The 19,827-nt window shown below is 43.1% G+C and overlaps 1 protein-coding gene across 3 annotated transcripts; it reads left to right on the top strand.

The window, feature by feature from the left end:
* The first annotated feature begins 1,403 nt into the window (after nt 1–1,403).
* On the top strand, nt 1,404–19,808 carry gyg2 (glycogenin 2). Of its 3 annotated transcripts, none has more exons than XM_085151425.1 (10): nt 1,405–1,715; nt 4,937–5,075; nt 6,680–6,854; nt 7,593–7,755; nt 9,648–9,774; nt 10,822–11,008; nt 11,675–11,794; nt 13,728–13,884; nt 14,491–14,649; nt 14,684–19,808. In XM_085151425.1, the coding sequence occupies exons 1-10, from the start codon at nt 1,709–1,711 to the stop codon at nt 14,746–14,748; spliced, it is 1,299 nt and encodes a 432-aa protein (XP_085007551.1). In that variant the 5' UTR covers nt 1,405–1,708; the 3' UTR covers nt 14,749–19,808. The 3 variants fall into 3 exon arrangements, with proteins under 3 accessions (XP_085007549.1, XP_085007551.1, XP_085007552.1); XM_085151426.1 differs by having other exon boundaries at nt 1,431–1,715; nt 13,728–13,859; XM_085151423.1 differs by having other exon boundaries at nt 1,404–1,715; nt 14,491–19,808.
* The last annotated feature ends 19 nt before the right edge of the window (nt 19,809–19,827 follow it).

Below are 19,827 nucleotides of genomic sequence, written 5' to 3'. Positions count from 1 at the left end.
GTTCCACAGAAGAGGGGCCTGAAAACTGAAGGCTCTGCCTCCCATTCTACTTTTAAATACTCTAGGAACAACAAGTAGGCCTGCAGAGCGAGAGCGAAGTGCTCTAATAGGGTGATATGGTACTACAAGGTCATTAAGATAAGATGGGGCCTGATTATTTAAGACCTTGTATGTGAGGAGCAGGATTTTGAATTCTGGATTTAACAGGAAGCCAAAACAGGAGAAATCTGCTCTCTCTTTCTAGTCCCTGTCAGTACTCTTGCTGCAGCATTTTGGATTAGCTGAAGGCTTTTCAGTGAGTTTTTAGGACTTCCTGATAATAATGAATTGCAGTCGTCCAGCCTGGAAGTAATAAATGCATGAACTAGTTTTTCAGCGTCACTCTGAGACAGGATATTTCTAATTTTAGAGATGTTGCGCAAATGGAAGAACGCAGTCTTACATATTTGTTTAATATGTGCGTTGAAGGACATATCCTGGTCAAAAATGACTCCAAGGTTCCTCACAGTGTTACTGGAGGCCAAGGTAATGCCATCCAGAGTAAGAATCTGGTTAGATACCATATTTCTAAGCTTCTAAGCTCTGTACAATAACCTCAGTTTGATCTGAATGAAGAAGCAGAAAGTTAGAAATATACACATAAAAACAGGAATTTCTTTATGTTTCATCTCGTTTATAATGAAATCTTATGTCACGTTCAGCGAGATATGATCTAAAAAATTGTTTTTGATGGAAACCACTTATTTCCATTTTAATTTTAACCTCTAATATGGACAGGCTTTGTCGATGTTGCACCACGTACACACACGGTTTCAACAAATGCGCTGCTATAAACAAAGAATGTAACGGTGACCACAGGGTTACATTCTTACTGAACTCATAACAGGCAGCATCAGTGGGTCAGGTGGGCACTGGTCCTGGGTTGGCTGTCACACCTGTGAGGTAGACATGTGGATGCTGGTGTCTTTTAAAAGATACATTAATGCCATCAATGACACAAAAGTCCATAAAATAGATTAGATTAGACTTTATTAATCCGTCATTGTGTAGTGCGGTGCTGCAGAGCTGCCGGGAGAAGCTGCTACAGACACATCAGTCATGAAATGCAGGATCTGTTCTCTTTGATAGAAGCTACATCATTAAAGCATTTCACTGCTCATGCGCACAGTTATTACTCACACTAAACTTATATCTGAATAAATGACGAGTAACGTTGTTTTTACTGAAGGTGTTCGTGCTGTGATGGTTAACTTCCTTTTTGCAGCAGTTCCTTACAAACAGCCCACCACAGAGTGGGTGTCGAGCCAAAGCACCGGCTGATTGGTGACCTGTCACGTATGTACAGTGAAAGGAGGGCGGTCAACAGAGGGGCAGTAGGGCAGAGTGTGTTGCACAAGCTTCCTTTGTGCTGGTTGAATGACCAGTTGAGCAAACAGGTAACCAGCAGCAGCACCAGCAGCACCAGCAGCAGCAGCAGCCCAGTGTCGCACGGTCGGAGGAACAACTGAGCGGTGGTTTGGTGGCGTTTCTCGGGATTTAGGAGCCGTGGCGCTAAACAGCCGCTGCTAACCCGGGTCTGTCCTCTGGGCCTGTGATTGGCTGTTCCCACAGCCCTGCAGGGACACTTTCACGCACGTGCCTCATATTCCTGATCTGCGCTGTGGATAAGTGCAGCTGTCAAGTGTGCGCAAAGCGTCTGTCAACAGAAATGTCAGGTAGGTGACCTTTAACACATGAACTTTGTCACGTTACACTTTGTTCCACTGAGGAATCAGATACGCGTCAGTGTGCGTGACCTTCCTTCAATGCAGTTTTATTTATACAGCGTCAAACCACAACAACAGTCGCCTCGAGGCGCTTTATATGTGAGGCAGAGCCCGCAGTAGTAACTCAGCGAACCGCTCCACAGGTTAACTTCATTAACTGAGTCGTGACTCTCTCGAGCTTCAGTCAATGAAAAACGGCGCAGTGAGTAATTCTGACGTGAAAGTCATTGCGTGCTGTTCCCCAACACTCTCCCACGCAGTGAGCCGTGAAATGTGACACTCATGCAGGTTAACATGCTTGTATGCTCGGGATATTCAGCCATGCACACTTGGTGCTCTACGTGACGCGTGATTTACAACCACAATAGGAGTGTAACCACGTATCCACGCATCAGAACAACCAGCAGTGGGCTGTGATTTATTATTAAGAGTTCCCAGCAGAGTCTAAAGGTGATTAAAACTTACATTCACAACAAAACTTCAATCCTGTGTCTATGGTGGCGATGATCCACTCTGTGAAACCACTGACCACTGCAGAGCGACTGTGGCTTTTACTGACACACACAAACAACAACAACACAAATCCCACCTAAAACACACCCCATCCTAAATGTACAACCACAGTCACCAATGTTGGGACTTTGTGTAAATGTAAATCTAAACAGATGCAGAAATCTTTAAGCCATATTTGACCCGAGCATCTCAGCTGTTTAACTTAGAAATCTACTGGATTTGTTTTAAAGTTGAAAACTGAAACCAGTTTGTTGTTGTTGTTTCTTGAAGATTCAAATGTTTTTAGATGGTAGTGTTCAGGCTGCTCAGCCAGACAAAGGCGTGCCTTTCTAAACACAGCAGAAATAAAACACGTCTGGATGTGTGACTCTAAATCAGGGTGTCAAACTTCAACGAGCCACTGTTGGCCACGCCCACTTTAGTGTCCGAGTCGTACAAAAACCCCAACAAACAAGAAAACAGCCACAAATAAAATGTTCTTTTATGTCAAATATTGTATAAGAAGCGTGTTTGCTCCTCCCGCTTCACTAAACGCATCCTTTCATTGAACTATAAACACTCTGGTCCTCTGTGTGCACACAGCAGCACTTGTGCTACACACTAGTTTGTGTGAACTCACACAGCCAATCAGCATGTTTGTGCTCTCTGTCATATTGCCTTCATATTAAATCACTTATTTTAACAAAAAAAGTCACTTCAGAGGCCAAACTGCATTATAATTCTTCACTTTGGTGGCCCCCGAGACCCCTGCTCTAAAACCTGTGTATACTTTCAGCCTTGATGGTACCTTTGCAGTGACCGCTCCACAGCTTTGATGCATCAGTGGACCAAAGTGCTTAAAGTGACCCTGCCCTTCTTTTAATACTACGAACTCACACCAGCTTAGGTTACTTCAGTCTGTATGATGCAGTTTCATATTTGTGTTTATTCTCATATTACTCTTATATTTATCTTCCTGCCAGTAGAGCTTCCCATGTTTCACAGATGCTTCTGCTACCGCCCGTGTATTGCTACCCACCCTGAGAGGTCATGTGTGTGCTGAACCTACTGTACAGTACAGGCCGCTGCGCCCTGTACTGTAAAGTGAATTTAGCTCATCTGTAGCAGTGACGATCTAATGATCAGGTTTGACGTGTTCCAACTTCTCCAGAGACATTCTGGGGATTAAAAACTGGTGAAGGTAGAAAATGTGTCAGTAAAATGCAACGCTGGTGCAAAATGCCACAGATTGAATGGTGTCATGTAGAGGTGGGAATCACCATACATCCCACGATACAATATTATCACAATACTTAACGCACGATACGATATTATTGCAATTTTTAAAAATATTTAGCGATATTCAGATTCTGTACATAAAGGTAAACTTTATCAATATTCATTTTCTCTAATATCAAAGTCTCACACTCAGTCTTTCTCTCATTTCAGTTTGATTGTTGACAAACTGAACGGTTTGTATTACAGTCTAGTCCAACTTAACTGAATCAACCATCTGGTACAATTATAGCTATTCTGAACTATGCAGTTTATGAAAACTATGCAGCCCCTTCAGCAACTGAAGAATTTGAAAGTAAATTAAAACAAAATATAATTTTACATTAAATAAAAAAGTTTTAAACTTCATTAAAATAAAACATGTCTTAAATTAAAATAAGTAAACTGTCATGTTTATTGCTGCCAAAAACAAGTGAAACACATTTGGACAGTGAAGGAATGTCAGGATTCTTGCTCAGGAAAAGGATCAACATGCTCTGAAGTCAGAGCACAAAAACCTTTTTGTAACAAAGTATCGATTTCTGCTGTCCCTGTATCGATACATTATTAGCAAACAAAATATCACCATGCTACACAGTATCCATTTTTTCCCCACCTCTAGTGTCGTGTGGTGATTTTAGCCCACAGAGCGGTGAGATCAAACATTTTAGCTCCAGTTTATTATTTTATGGCTGAGTGTGTTCTCAGTGCTGCTGCAGATTTCTACACATCAGACGTGCTAAAGCATTAAAGCATAATGGAAATCACTTTAGTTTATTGCAGATCAAAGTGAAACAATGTAAACAGTTACTCAACACAACAACATGATGCACAGCTGGTGCATTTACTGGTTTCGTGAGGTAAGCTTGAAAACAGGCGCTTGTAAAACGTAGTGCAGTGAACATGTTACGACTGTTTACAGAGAAATCTGTCAAATAACATTTTGAAAGGTTTCAGAGTCTGAACCTCAACATATCTTCCACTGAGAATGACCAAAACTAGTCAGTTGGTCTTACTAGAAGTGCATCTGCTTGATGTTAACCTATCACAGGCTGCTTAATGGCTCATGAAACACTGTCTGGGGAGGAGTGTGTGGCTTTGGAGCAGGGCAGGCCTGGATCTGTCCATAGTGGCTTTCTGAATTGTATTCTTTATTTAAAATAGCTGCTTGTTCCACGAAGATCCTGAAATATTTTAAATACTACAAGTAGTCTTTTTTTCTCTAACATGCCTTTCCTGATATCGCTTGTGAAATGGTCGCTGTTACTCAACTCTCAGTATGAACAGCGTATCAGGACCTCGTGTAAAAGTCAAACCATGCAGTGGTTACTTTTCCTGCTGCAACAAAGAAACAAAGATTAAACACACGTCAGCCTGACGGTGTCTTTCTGTTCTTTCTCCAGCTGCTGAGGCTTTTGTGACCCTCGCCACCACAGACTCTTACTGCATGGGCGCCGCTGTCGTGGCCAGAAGTCTGCGGCGGCATGGAACAACTCGCCACATAGTTGCCATGATCACACCAAATGTGTCTGAGCAGTCAAGGTGGGCGAATGATGAACCGTGTGTCAAACGTTAAAAGAAATAGTCTCGCTTCCTCATGTGTGCTCGAAGTCAGTCATTGTTAAATATCCATGGGTGTTTGCATCTTCATGCAGTGGCTCCAGGAAGCTTTTGTTCCACATCTTGTCCTGTTACAGCCCTATTCCAAAATATATTAAGTCTAGAAATCTTCATATGTATATAAGTATCCACAGCCTGTGTTAATGCAGCTTTTGCAGCCTCAGTTCTTTTCGTGCATGACTCTACAAGCTTGATGCATCTAATTTTGGGCAGATTCTCTCGTTCTGCTTTGTAGAACTGATCAAACTGCGTCAGGTGGGAGACGTTGGTGCACAGTGATTGTCTGAGTCCTACAGAAATGTACATTCAGGACACGAGAGATAAAGGGAGACATCAGGCTTGGTTAGCCTGTGGGACCTCCTTAAACCCACTGACACGTCTTCTGTAGAGGACGCAGAGTCTGGGGACGGGTGGATGACGACTCCATCACTGAGGCAGTTAAACAACTCCTTGGTTGCGGGGCCCCGGGGGTGGATGAGGCTCGCCCTGAGTTCCTGAAGGCTCTGGATGTTGCTCTGGATACCTTGCATGGTCAGGGGTGGTACCTCTGGACTGGCACACCTGGGTGGTGGTTCCCATTTTTAAGAAGGGGAACCGGAGGGTGTGTTCCAAATATAGGGGGCTCACACTCCTCAGCCTCCCTGGGAAGGTCTATGCCAGGGTGCTGGAAAGGAGAGCCCACCATCCATTCGTCCAGGGGTGTCCAACTGCAGGCCTCGAGGGTCGGTGTCCTGCAGGTTTGAGATCTCACCCTGGGTCAACACAGCTGGATCACATGATTACTTCATTGCCAGGCCTCTGGAGAACTTCATGACATGTTGAGGAGGTCATTTATCCATTTAAATCAGCTGTGCTGGATCAAGGACACGTCTAAAACCTGCACCGGCCCTTGAGGCCTGGAGTTGGACACGCCTGCATTAGTCAAACCTCGGTTACAGGAGGATCGTCCCAGTTGCGGAAAACTGGACCAGCTCTTTACCCTCTCAGAGATATTCAAAGGTGCTGGGAGTTCACCCAACCAGTGCACATGTTTTGTGGGCTTGGAGGAGGCATTCAACCGTGGCCCTCAGTGATCTGTGGGAGGTGTTTTGGGAGTACGGGCGCATCGTGCCCGTTTCTACGAGCCATTCGATCCTGATCCAACTGTAGTAAGAGCTTTTAAAAAAATAAATTAGCATCCAGACTTTTCCATTGTGGGTTATTGTGTGTAGAAGTTGGAATTGGGACTGTAACATGAAAAATGCAGAACATGTGAAGTGCTGTAAACACTTTACTCTGGTCTGAACCAGGTGATCAAACCTGTAGTTGTGGTTTGGTTTCTTTTCATATAGGAAAAATCAAAGTGAAGGAAGTGACCCACATTTGTCACTACACGAAGTAACGTTAAGTTGGCATACTGGCCAGATGTTACTGGGATGGGAGCAACAAATGGGAGCTGTGTGAAAATGTTGGGTGTCCCATGACTCCTGAACAAACAGGCTCATCTGCTAACAATCATATCTTGACGTTTATGACTCGCCCCACAGACTCGCCCTTAACGACGTGTTTGATGAAGTGATTGTGGTGGATGTGATGGACAGTGAAGATTACCACCACCTGTGCTTGCTGGGACGTCCTGAGCTCGGTATCACGTTCACTAAGATCCACTGCTGGACTCTGACACAGTACAGCAAATGTGTCTTTCTGGATGCCGACACTCTGGTGAGTCCACTGACACATGCCGACATGTCTGAAGCTGGTTGAGGGGAGGATCACAAACACTCGGGTGGGAGGAGTGGGGAGCAGTTTGAGCCAGTCTCAGCACAGAGGAAGTGGTGTCTCACAGATATCTTCATTTGGCATAGAGTTTGTTACAACAACAATAAAAACAAGAACAACCCTAGGTTTCTTTTCTGTGCTGTAGCCAGTCAGCTCGTTTTTATTAGAGTGGGATGTAATTGTAGAAAGTCTCTGTGACCATATGTTACTGCAGGTGAACTGAGAGGTTTGTGCTTCTGACCAGGAACAAACAACAGCAGAAACACACACATATAAGCTGCTCGCCTTCAAACTTCACAGCAGCTGTGATCAGAGGAACAACTGGAGTCACACTGAAACGGATCAATGGCTGGTTCACAGGTCACGCTGGAGTTCATGACCTATGATAAAGTCCAGTGTGTGGAAGTCACCTTTAGTACCCATGCAGCTCTGATGTTTCCTGTTGGCCACCATCTTTAATGGCTCAGTGATGTCACAGATGTTCCTACTGAATGAAACCAGCTGAGGTTTCACAGCAGGCTCTGTGATGAGTAATGTTCTCATGCTTTCTGTAAAAAACCACGTTTTTATCCCTTATGACGCCTGTTTCTACACAAAGGTAACATGTTTACGTCCAGATGTCAGCTTCAGGTGGATGACGTCCGTGTAGATGTGAGTTTAGATGACCTGTGGTCTCCTCAGGTGCTGCGTAACGTGGACGAGCTGTTTGACAGGGACGAGCTGTCAGCCGCTCCTGATCCCGGCTGGCCCGACTGTTTCAACTCAGGAGTGTTTGTCTTCAGACCGTCCCTCCACACTCACACCAGACTGCTGCATCACGCCAGTCGCCACGGCAGCTTTGATGGTAACACACGACTACACGGGCTCAGGCACAAGCAGTGAGCTGCAGTGCTTTGAATTCTAATGGCTCAACTAATCGGAGTCACGTGCTCATAGAAAGCAAGTCAGTGATGTTTTATTCCCAACAACAATATTCAGTCAGCTTTTGGGTTTGTTCTGATCAGAGAGCGCTGACTGATTCAGAAATGCATTATGTTATGTCAGCCTAACCTCACCAGGACTTCAGCATCTTAGTGAGGACCTTCATTGACATAATGCTTTAGCCCCTGACCCTAACCATTAAAAATGAACGCCTGACCCTGACCCTAAACCTGACCATAACCTAATTTCAACCCTGACACTAAAACCACATTTTGTGCCTCAAAAATGCTTCAAACTTGTGAGGACCGGTGAGCGTGTCCTCACAAGTGACTGTTGGTCCTTACAAAGATAGCTAGACAGGAACACACACACACACAGGCAGCCTCTGGTGGGTGACACATTCATTGAGGACTTTCTAATATGTAGGAACAGCAGATCTCAGTGAACTCTTGGACAGCTTTGCATCAAATGTAATGTCTGTGAAGGTTCTCAGTCATCCAGGTCATCGTAGTCAAAGGAGCTTGCAAAGAAAAGCGTCTGGACTTCTTTAAGTTGCTTGAAGACGTTTCACCTTCATCCCAGAAGCTTCTTGAGTTCTAAGGTCAAATGGTGGAGAGTCCCAGATTTAAACCTAGCCTTACCTATCCTCAGGCGATTAGAGGATCATCAGGGGGTCCTTTTGTCCCTCTGTGGGGGGAAACTCCCACTAGGTTTATATCTGGGACTCTCCACCATTTGACCTTAGAACTGAAGAAGCTTCTCGGATGAAGGTGAAACGTCTTCAAGTAACTTAAAGAAGTCCAGACGCTTTTCTTTGCAAGCTCCTTTGCATCAAATGTAATGCACTGACATAACATCATGTTTTTACTGTGCAGGATCCTTTAGCACCTGCACACCTACCAAACTTTAGGAAGAATAAAATAAAAGAATATTGAGATTTTGGCCTGTTTTCAGCTTTTTATATTTATATATGTCCACACGTACCCGGGTATTTTTGAAAACGCAGATTTTTCTATGCGTTTGCACCTTTCGTCCACACGTAAACGGCGTTTTCGGTCACTGAAAACAGAGATTTTTAAAAACTCCGGCCAGGGTGGATATTCTTGAAAACTCCGTTTGTGCGTTTACGTGTGGACGAGAAAAACGGAGAAAACGCAGCGTCAAAGGTGTGCGCCTTTTTGACGTCACACTGTGCGCCACGATATTGTTTTGGTGAAATGAATTTCTACAATACTGTTAATTGTTCTCTCTGCAGTGTTTAAATGCTTACATATACACACACAGTTACTGTCCCTCCACACATACGACTCGGTTCTGCTTCTATGCCCCAGCTTTGTTTACTATTTCCCACCGAGGCTTCTAGACTTCTGATTGGCCAACATTTCTGCACGGTTAGGAATATAGCGCCACCTGCTGCTTTGGCATGTTCCTAGCAGCGTTTTCCTTCATTTCTGCCTTTACGTGTGGACGGGATTATTTTTTAAAACGAAAACAGAAAATCTCAGTTTTCAAAAATACCCGTGTACGTGTGGACGTAGACTTTGTTTCAAGGATTTAAAAAAATCAAATTCCTTGAAATACTCGATGAATCGTTGCAGCCGTCGGAAAAATTCTTTGCTTTGATGCTTCGTTTATCAACTGCGGCCTATACGCATGGAAACATCAATAGGATACTCGATTACTAAAATAATGGATAGTCCTTGTAAATGTTGCTTTATTGTTCAAACCTGGGTAATTGTTACACATTCACACAAAAACAAAAGATAAAAACATTGAGTTTGTTTTATTGTGGACTTTGTTGTTGTGTGCTGACAGGAGGAGACCAAGGACTGCTGAACTCTTTCTTCAGTAGCTGGTCAGTGGAAGACATCAGCAAACACCTGCCATTTGTTTACAACCTCAGTGCCAGCTCGGTCTACAGCTACCTGCCTGCTTTCCAACAGTGAGTGTGTCTGTGCTTCTTCTCCACTTAAAGCCCACAGTTGAATATCTCCATATGTAAAAGCTAGTTCTACTCCTTAATGCATGTCATTATTTTGGGCATAAATCAAATAGTTTTGTATTTATTGTCACAGGAGCATCATCTGCTGCCTGCATCGCTGAGGTGAAAACATATTTGCTACACGTGCACTGAAATAAAACAGATCAGTCGCTGACATCACTCTGAGAAATCTCTTTAATCTGGACTCCAACATCTAATTTTCTTCAGAGGTGGACTTTCTCTGCTCGTCTTGTTGCTTCAGCTGTCCTCCTCCATCTGTGCAAGATGTGTTTGCACAACGCCGTCGAAGCAGAGCCGCTAAATTTGACTCCACACGCCCTCACTGACCGCTCACTCCTGAATGCTCCATGATATATATGATATATACATGTCCAACTGTTGCTGGACATGATCAGTGTTAATGCTGCAGTTTTGAATGTGGCATCAAAAGCTCTGTATGAAAAATGCTGTCTAGAAAGCACTTATAGATAAAAACGTGCTGGTGTGAACGAGGCAGTCGGGTAAAGTAGGAAAGTGCTTCAGCAGGAGGCCACAGGTCCATAATCCTGCTGGATGAATGAGTCCTGGTGTTTTAGGCAACGCTTTGCTTCTTTTCATCTGTGTGACACTTTTCAGCTTGTCTATGAAGGCGACCGTTGATTGGATGCTGCAGTTATCTGGCTTGTGTGTGTTTTTATACATCTGTAGTGTTGTAGGTACACAAAAACACAGAAGTCAGGATGGTTTTTAAGCCCTGCACGTTTTCTGTTGTTCGTTTCTAATTTGTGTGAATTGGCACAAGAGCAACTGTGAATGTAACCTTCCAGTCTGAACACAACGAGAATAAACTCACAGACGGTGACAGCTGATGACGCTCCAATGAACCTTCTGGAACATAAATATGGGTTTGAGGATAAATTGGGAAATACTCTGTGTGGGTTTCTTCTCTGTGTTGCTGGTTTTACAGCCACAGTTGGACATGTTGGAGTTACAGGTTTGTTCTTGCAGGTTTGGCCACGGTGCAAAGATCATCCACTTCCTCGGAGCAGACAAACCCTGGAGCTCGCAGGGAAACAGCAGCTACTCGCACAACATGGAGCAGTTTGTGTCTCTGTGGTGGAAGGAATACCTCATCCACACAGTGTCATCTGCTCCAGCGGTCCAGCCCAAGCAAGAGCAGAAGAAACCACAACAGGTAGGAATGTGCATGAGGGCGGGTGGGACAGTGAAGGTTTAATCGGGACAGGTGTGGGACTCAGTAGTGGGTGGAGGTCCGAAGTCACACACCTGGAGTCAAAGGATCTGAGTGGGACAATGAAGCTAAAGATTTAAACAGCAGCAGACGTCACCATCATGAGTTACAGCTGAGCATGCATACGATCACATGAGCCGTCAGTCTGATAGTGAAACCTCTGAGATGTCTCTGCTTTCCCATCAGTGACTGTACAGCAGCTCACAGGTGGTGTGTTAGTAAACGAGCATCATGATGCTGTAGTGAAGGCACCACACTGGCTCACTCACACTGTCTGCTTTGTTGAACTGCATGGTTCTCATGTAAGGACACATTGTCACCAGTTTGCTGGATCTTGTTTCATTGTGACGAGTGTTGCTTTGCAGGAAGTCGACCATTCGCCACGTTTGGCAGATGCTCTGCACGTTTTCTCTGCAGCCGCTCCAGCACCAGTTTCACTGCTGACTTCTCCCTCTGTAGCTGAAGATTTGTCCGTCTGTCACATAAGTTGCTGCAGAGTTTGGAACATGAACGTGCAGACTGGCAGCTCGACGTGTCAGATGGCTGTGCAGCGCTGGGCCTGGCCGTCAGCCCAACATTTACTATCCTGCTTTTTTTGTCTTTGTGCAGATCCAAGAAAGAGACGCCAAGATGCCGTTTACAGAAAACTTGGACACCTCGAATTCACTGCTTGCACATTTTTCTCCTCCTCCTCCAGAGTACCTGTATTCACAGCCTGAGCCTGCTGTGGTAAGCTGACATGCTGATCTGTGTGTTAAGCTCTTGGACAGTTTCTGTGTTGAAGCATCATTTTTTGCTTTTTTGTTTATTACTAAACATAACAGTCATAGCTGTGCATGAGTCAGAGTCGTTTAACTACTTTAAACACAAGTCAGACTTTTCCTGTAAGTACTCATTCGATATAATCAGTACATTAATTAGCTTAATGAACAACCTTATTAGCTAGTTGTGTTTTTCATATATCATAGTAATGACTGTGGTAGTTGTGAGTATTTCAGCCTGACTTCATTTGACTCCAGGAAGAAAAAAGTCCAGGATACAGCCTGCTGTCTGCCACAGGCCTCCCAGCTTCTCGTTGTCTTTCGGTCATTTGTTTAATTCATTACAACTTGATTCACTGTGTTTATACTAGAGATGGACCGATCCGATATTACGTATCGGTATCGGTCCGATACTGACCTAAATCACTGGATCGGATATCGGAGAGAAATAAAAAATGTAATCCGATCCATTAAATATCAAAAAAGCACCTCACAAAACTTCCCACACGGCGTAACTCGGCTCATAACCGTAGCTTGTAGGAGCAGTGTGGTCACGTGATAGAGAGGCTGTGTGTATTTGTAGCCTAGCTAGCAAACCAGCATTTAATCTATGAGGAAGTTATCTCAGAGAGAAGTAAAGCAAGTGTGTAAGTTCATCTCTGAATGTTTGTAAAGCATTCCCACGTTAAGCTTAACAACAGATATATGGAGCGACTGCCTCTCTCTCTCTCTCTCTCTCTCTCTCCTGCTGCTACTTCAATCATAAACTGATCAATGATCAGCTGATCGTCTCTCTTCTTAGTTTTTGGCCCACTTCTCACCAGAAAGAGGAAACCAGCGGCTGAACAACAGCAGCACGTTTAAGCTTGATCAGCTGTTGTTAGAATTTATTTAATATTATTTCTACACCAGGATCTTTTTCTACAGCTGACGTAACTGTGCAGGGGCGGAGCTAGCAAAGTTTAGCCAGGGGGGCCGATAGGGCATGAACAGGGAAAAGGGGGCACAAAGACATACTTTTCTTTCTTATTCTCATTTAAAATGTCGAGCTTTTAATAAATAATTATCTGACTCTTACACCCAAAGTTTTAAACTGATGTAAAATGTATAAAAGTCCATTACTGTATATAGTAACTGTATATAGTAACTGTTAAGTCTAATATACCCTAGTAAGCTATACTACTTTTTCCTTTGGGAACCATCTGTGCAGTCTGCAGTTCTGTTGAAGAAAGATGTTGAATCTATTTAATTATTCTTGAAAAATAATTTATTTCTGTGATTTTTTTTTTTTTTTTTCACCCTGCATCAAATTAAATTTGATTACGTCAATTAAGCATCATGAGGTGGAGGGTGGTGGGGGGGGTTCCCTATTTTCTTTAGCTGGGAGTTTGCAACCCTATTAGTTAGGTTGCTTAATATTTCTGCTAAGTACTCTTTAAAATACCAGAATAGGGAGGATGGAGCAGGTTTAACTTTATTAGATTGATCAGTGTTGCTGAACTATGAAATATTTTGGGTGCAGTGTGTTTTTTACATACAGGTATAACAGAATAGCTTTAGTGTTGTTGTTTAAACTTGAGTATGAACTTATACAAAATGCAGCAAGATATTAAAAAAACAGTTTTATTGATTAAAAAAAACACTATATCGGATTCATATCAGTATCGGCAGATATCCAAATTTATGATATCGGTATCGGCCATAAAAAAAAGTGGTATCGTGCATCTCTAGTTTATACGAGCTTGTACGATTAGTTTGAACATTCGCTCCAGTCTGATCACAGCTGTGAACATGCATCAGCAGAGTTATCCCCACGATCAGGTGATGTAGAAGCTTTCACAGCAGCGTGCGGCACACACGATCATGTTTGCTGTTTGGTAAAATGATTCCTGCGTCTGCAGCGCTCCCACACAGATGACACACAGTTGGAGGAGGAGTCGAGATCATCTGAGGAGTCAGAAGCTGAGGATCCACCTTTGGGGGCCGAAGGCTCTGAAAGCAGTGACGTTCCTGCAGACACGGCTGCTGATCCCGTATGTAGTCCTTCAAACCACAGAAGTATGAATTTACAGCTGCCAAAGTTATGTTCTGTAAAACAGTTTATGTTGTTATTATGAATTGTTAATAGTTGAATTATGTAACTCCTTAGACTAGTTGTGACGGCCCCTCAGACGTGGAAATATTAGCACGTTCTGCAGGCTCAGAGCAACAGACTAAAGGTGTCAGTGAGGAGTGTCTGAGCCAGAGGCATGCAGGCACACGCTGGTGCAGCTATCATTTTGATTTTGTTTGCTACAATATTTCAGATCGATGTTTATTGTAAGTTGAGTCTGTTCAGAGTGAAGTCGAGCTGCTACACTGGCTGAAACGTCCTTTGACTGTGTTCACGTAAACGTGTGGCACAGAGCAGCAGACGGCTTGTGAAAGCTGCACTTGTGCTGCCAGAACATGATTCATGGAGCGGTGTTTTGTTCTTTTTAGCTCCTGTGATCCTCCTGCTGCTCTTCACACGGACTCTGTGTTCACACTGTGTTGTCTTTGTGTTCACACTGTGTTGTCTTTGTGTTCACACTGTGTTGTCTTTGTGTAAGGATTCAAAACGAGACTTCTGTTAAAAGCATCTATGTAATGATGTGATGTTTATTTCCCACTTTGTCGTGGCAGACTCCTGCCCACACCGAGCCGCTGGACCACCGCAGGCTGTGGGAGATGGGACAGGTGGACTACCTCGGCAGAGATGCCTTTCAGAACATCCAGAGGATGCTGGACCGCTTTTTGGATTAAACATGTCAAACTTCATCAGCCTTAGTGTTTCCATGTTCTGTGGTGTGGTTACTAAAATGCTCGGGTTTGACAGTTTGCATGTCTTCATACATAGAAGGACACACAAGTATTTATAATAACTGGAGTTACACACAGTAACACACTTTTTACCTGTTTACATACTCACTGATTTATTTATTTGAGCAGTCTGATGGACATCTACAGGGTTCATAGATGGTTTTGTCTCCCCTGTGCTGCTTATCACTGGACGGCCCAGTCAGGACAGAGCAGAGCTAGTAGTTTAGTTTCTGTAGTTTTCTTTTTGTTTTATTAACCTGTGCTTTCTTGGTATTGTGCTGGACTCGTCTTCATCATTCTCTGACGGTGACCACAGGCTGGATCACAGCTGTTCTTTGGACCCTTGTTTTCCTCCATGCACCTTGGAAGTAGGTGGCGCTGTGGCAGGAACAGCCTTGTGCTGGAAGTGGCAAATGCAAAGTTAATATTGATGTGAGAATCATAAAAATATGATAGTTTAATTGGAAACTTTAACTTGCCCATAGGTGTGACTGTGAGTACGAATGGTTGTCTCCTGTCTGTTGGCCCTGCGACAGACTGGCGACCTGTCCAGGTGTTCCCTGCCTCACTAAGACAGCTGTGGGCTCCAGCACCTCCCACCATCCTGAAAAGGAGAAGCAGATGGATGGATGGATAGTTTGAAGTTGACTTTAAGTATGCACTTGGCTTTCAAACTTGGATCATTTGAACACCAAAATGCAAGAAGTCATGCTCCTCATATCCCACGAGTCATGCAAACTTTGATCCATCCTTTTAAGACGGTCCTTATAAATACATAAAGATTCATGACTATCCTTATAAATAATGAAAATCCATAGAATTTACATATATTCTGAACAAGATGAACAGGTTGTAAAAACTTAAAGGAAAAGGCAGATGCTCGACCCCTGGAGTCTGTCTATACACATGCTTGTTTAAATATTTAACTCTGGCACTACCACTCACTGATGGCTAATAGATGTTTCCCATTAAAATGGTTGCAGTCCTTGAGTTGGTTTTAAATGACTTTTGATATGAATGATTAATTAATGACCAAGTTCTACAAACCTCAGCACTGACACGATCTGACCAGCACACACAATGAAAAGGCCGAATGTCTCAGAGGAGTGGCTGAGAGGAACTGCAGCTCAGCCATTAAGGCCTCGTTCTCTGTGTTGACTGGAGTGGGCTCCAACCCTAACCCCGTCTCCCGAAGTCTCCTCCACCCTCATGAGACTGCTGGGAGCTGGAACAAGCCCTGTGAGCGCACACATGGATGTCTTTTCCTCGACGAGCTCAGCTGCCTGTGCAACTTGAAAGGGCTGCAGGCACGGCTTCATGCCAGCAGCAGTGATATGGACACAGCAAAGACAGACCTGTGGACAAAAGACAAACTTCTCTTTGCTCAAAATAATTTTCAAAATGCAGCATTTGTACTTGCAACATTTTTTATGTGCACTCAGAATAGAGGCACAAAAATAACACCATAGTGTAGCTGGTGTCTCTTTAATGTGCAGCAAAGCAGGTGAAATGATTGATGATGCTTCTGCTTTTTAACGTTTTGAGAAACCAGAAGCACCAGTTTAATTTGTGATTTCTGAGCTGGTATTGAATCAACTTGTTTTGTGGAACTGTTACTTTTGGTCATGTAGTCAGATTTATAAGAACTTCCTGGGCCACCCCATGTGTGCATCTGCACAAACACACACTCTCTACCTTATTTCTTAAGGATATACTTTAACATTCCAGTAGGGGGCGCTGTGGTCCTTTGGAGTGGCCTCAGCTCATCACAGGAGCAAAAGCAGAGATTAATAGCTGTCTGTGTGCTGTTGGCAGGATGCTGTGTGATCCTTATCCACAGCACACAGTGCATGTAATTTTCATAAGCATGTCTCCTATAATGTTGTCACCACAACACAATGCAGTGTGCTGAATGTAAAGATGTGAGAAGGTCTCGGCTACGAGCAGCGATGTGCCCGGCTCTCTAAGCAGTTCCTCCTTCAGTCTAATTCATTCAAGATTAGTGAGAGTGCAGAGTCGGGATAAGGTAACCCTTTCACACAGTAGTCACGACAGTGGACAGCATGCAAAGGCTGTTGTCTGTATCTGTGTCAGAGTTGATGGTACTTAAACCTCTACACTGGACACTGATGTGTCCAAACGCTGCCTGGTCCTTTAATGTTACTGTAGATGTGCTTCTTTGTAATTATTGTTATTTAACTGTTTCATGCATGAATTATGATAACCTCAATCAGGATTTTTATTCATCTGTTCATGCCTAAAGATGAATAAAAGTCCTGATTGAGGTTGTATAGTTCATGCATGACAGGGTTAATAACATGACCACCTCATTCATTAAGTCCTGAAAACTAAAAGGAATCAAGAGATCAGTCCACGGAGGTGATACAACTCTTGAAATGATTCGAGTAACTGCAGTTAACCCAGGATGACTAACAGAAAGCTGGGTTAGATTATTTCAGCCTTTGTTGTGTGACAGTCACCTGCAGCTGCAGCAGCTTAACCCTCATAATGTCGTCCACACAGCTGTGGTCCTCAGGGGTCAAAAATGACCCCACTTCATTTGAGTGTTTTTTAAAGTACAAAGTATAAATTTCAGTGTTACATGTTAGTTTAACTTAAGACCAACACATTAACACAAAATTTACCCAACATTATACATTTTAGGGCCACTAAACCTTGTTTACATAAAGTATCGTCTGTTTTTGAGCAAAAATAAAACGAGACAATAAAATATTTAAATGTTTAGATTATTTTGACTGTCTGACCCTAACCCCTAACCACAGAGTGCTGTATGTTGAACTTTAGTGAGAATTGTTTTTGTTTTTTTAATCATTTCAGATTTTAAATGGCAGCACATAATCACAGCTGTGGTCCGATCTGGTTTGATTGATAATTAATATGAAGTGATTTTTCCCCCACTTTTAATTAAAACTTAATTCAAACATTTTTAAACATTTTTTTATTCCATTTCAAATTTAAGTCTGATAAAAACCTCATAAAATTATTTTTTTCCTTGTTTTTGGGTAAAAAATAAATTAAATCATCAGTTATTGTGATTATCGTTTCACAACCAGAGTTGGTCGCTTTAACAGATGATCACAGACGGGTTTATGTCAAAGTTAATTTAGAAAGCTGTTTTTAAACTTCAAGTTTTTTACTGGCAGCAAATAATCACATCTGTTGTCCTCTGGGCTCAAAAATGACCCCGTTTGCTTTGACTGTTTATAAAGCAAGAAGTATAAAATATCATCATCTCTGTGTTTTAAGGTTTCATTCAACTTTATTCCAACTCGTTACCTGACAGTTTTCTATATTTTGGCATGGTTGGACACCAGGGCATGAGTCTGAGTGAACGCAAACTTTCATGAGGACAAAGGCGTGTCCATATTTGACACAAGTGCAGGAGGAAGCTCAGGTTCATTCCTCTGCACTGGTCCCATCAGGAGGAAGCTCAGGTTTATTCCTCTGCACTGGTCCCATCATGGACAGCTTTCTTTCTGCAGTTGCAGGCCAAGGGTCATATACAGTAAACCAGCTGTTACAGGTGATTGTTTTCTTTTGGAAACCTGCAATGTTAGGGACAACTCACGTGTCCTGACTGCAGGACAGACGGTTTGCCATCGTACACTAGCATGTTCCATGTACAGCTGGACCTGCATCACATGCTGCCCATGTTTTTATCTCATCCCTGGTTTACTTGGATGTTCTGTTGACAGAGTCCTCTGAAGGGGACTTGGTGCTCACACAGTCACATCAGTACCAGGATCTGACATCACAGCAGGAGACACGCCCACTTGCTCCATACACCTCAAATGGGAGCACGTTTGTGTCATGAACGATGATCATCTATTGTGTCTTTATCAAGAAATTATATCCTTTTTGTGCTTCTATGATTAATCTTGTGTCACCTTTAAAACTTCTCTACCAGACTCAGGATGTCATAAACTGGCCGTAGCGACTCTACTGGATGCTCGGCAGTAAGAATCAACACACCCACATACGCCTACAGCTGCATTCGGTCCATTTTTCTTCCTCTCTCGTCGTCCTTCCTTGTTCGTCACTGAGTTGGCTGCACAGCAGGTCATCTGCTGATTGGATGGTTGTTGGTTCAATCTCTGTGTGCTCTAGTCTGGAGTTCTCACCAAGGTGTCCTTGGGCAAGTTACTGAACCCCAACTTGGTCTCTGATGCATCCATTGGCATGTGAACGTTAAAAAGCATAAAACAAGCAGAATACACTGTGTGTAATGCTTTCAGTACTCGAGTAGAAAACAAAGTTCTGAACTGAAGGTCATTGAAGAAAACCAGCACAACAAGCAACAGTAAGAAAAAAAGAAGAAATGCAGTATTTCATTCATATCCAGTAATTCTGGAAAACACCAATATGCATTTGAACATGAACTACTGACAGAGAATACAGAGAGTGTCTTTCTCTCATGCTGGTCAATTGTATTTACACCAAATCACAGTGTAAACCACCTGGAGTTGATTGTTTTTGAAGGTAAAGGCTCTACAATAACACAGAGGGAGCCCCACCAATCAGACGACCCCTTTTGAGCGAGCATCCTGAGAACGGTGGCTTCAGGGTCACCTGCTCCGGCTCGGTGAAAATCTTTGTCTGTTTCCCAAATTGAAGCTGGAATATGTTCACACGTTTCCTTGATTGATGACATCATCACTGAAGTCAAGGAAAAGAGATTAAGAAGATGGGAGGTTGTTTGGAGCATGAAACTCACCTAATTAAACATTCAGATCTACAGATGCTTTTAAAACATCTACGCTTCTGTTTTTGTTCCTTACCTCATTTCAACAGAACTCTTTGAATGTATACAAGCCAACTAGAAGCTTTTTCAGATGGCATGATATGATATGTTTGTCCCTCTTCTTCAGCATGTCTTTTATCCTGTCTTCCTTCTCTCACCCCAACCGGTCGCAGCAGATGGCCCCGCCCCTCCCTGAGCCTGGTTCTGCCGGAGGTTTCTTCCTGTTAAAAGGGAGTTTTTCCTTCCCACTGTCGCCAAAGTGCTGCTCATAGGGGGTCATATGATTGTTGGGCTTTTCTCTGTATCTATGAAGCGCCTTGAGGCGACATTTGTTGTGATTTGGCGCTATATAAATAAAACTGAATTGAATTGAATTGAATTGAATTCTGCTTTTGTTG

The sequence above is a fragment of the Neolamprologus multifasciatus genome, chromosome 23 (genome assembly GCF_963576455.1).
Source record: "Neolamprologus multifasciatus chromosome 23, fNeoMul1.2, whole genome shotgun sequence".
Classification (NCBI taxonomy): Eukaryota; Metazoa; Chordata; class Actinopteri; order Cichliformes; family Cichlidae; genus Neolamprologus; species Neolamprologus multifasciatus.
The sequence above is the reverse complement of the archived record's forward strand: the minus strand, read 5'-3'. Positions and strand labels throughout refer to the sequence as shown.

Excerpts from the sequence above, each read along its gene's own strand:
- gyg2 (XM_085151423.1), top strand. Across the intron at positions 5,076-6,679 it reads AATGTGTCTGAGCAGTCAAG|ACTCGCCCTTAACGACGTGT; the intron begins GTGGGCGAATGA and ends CTCGCCCCACAG. Across the intron at positions 6,855-7,592 it reads TTCTGGATGCCGACACTCTG|GTGCTGCGTAACGTGGACGA; the intron begins GTGAGTCCACTG and ends TGGTCTCCTCAG.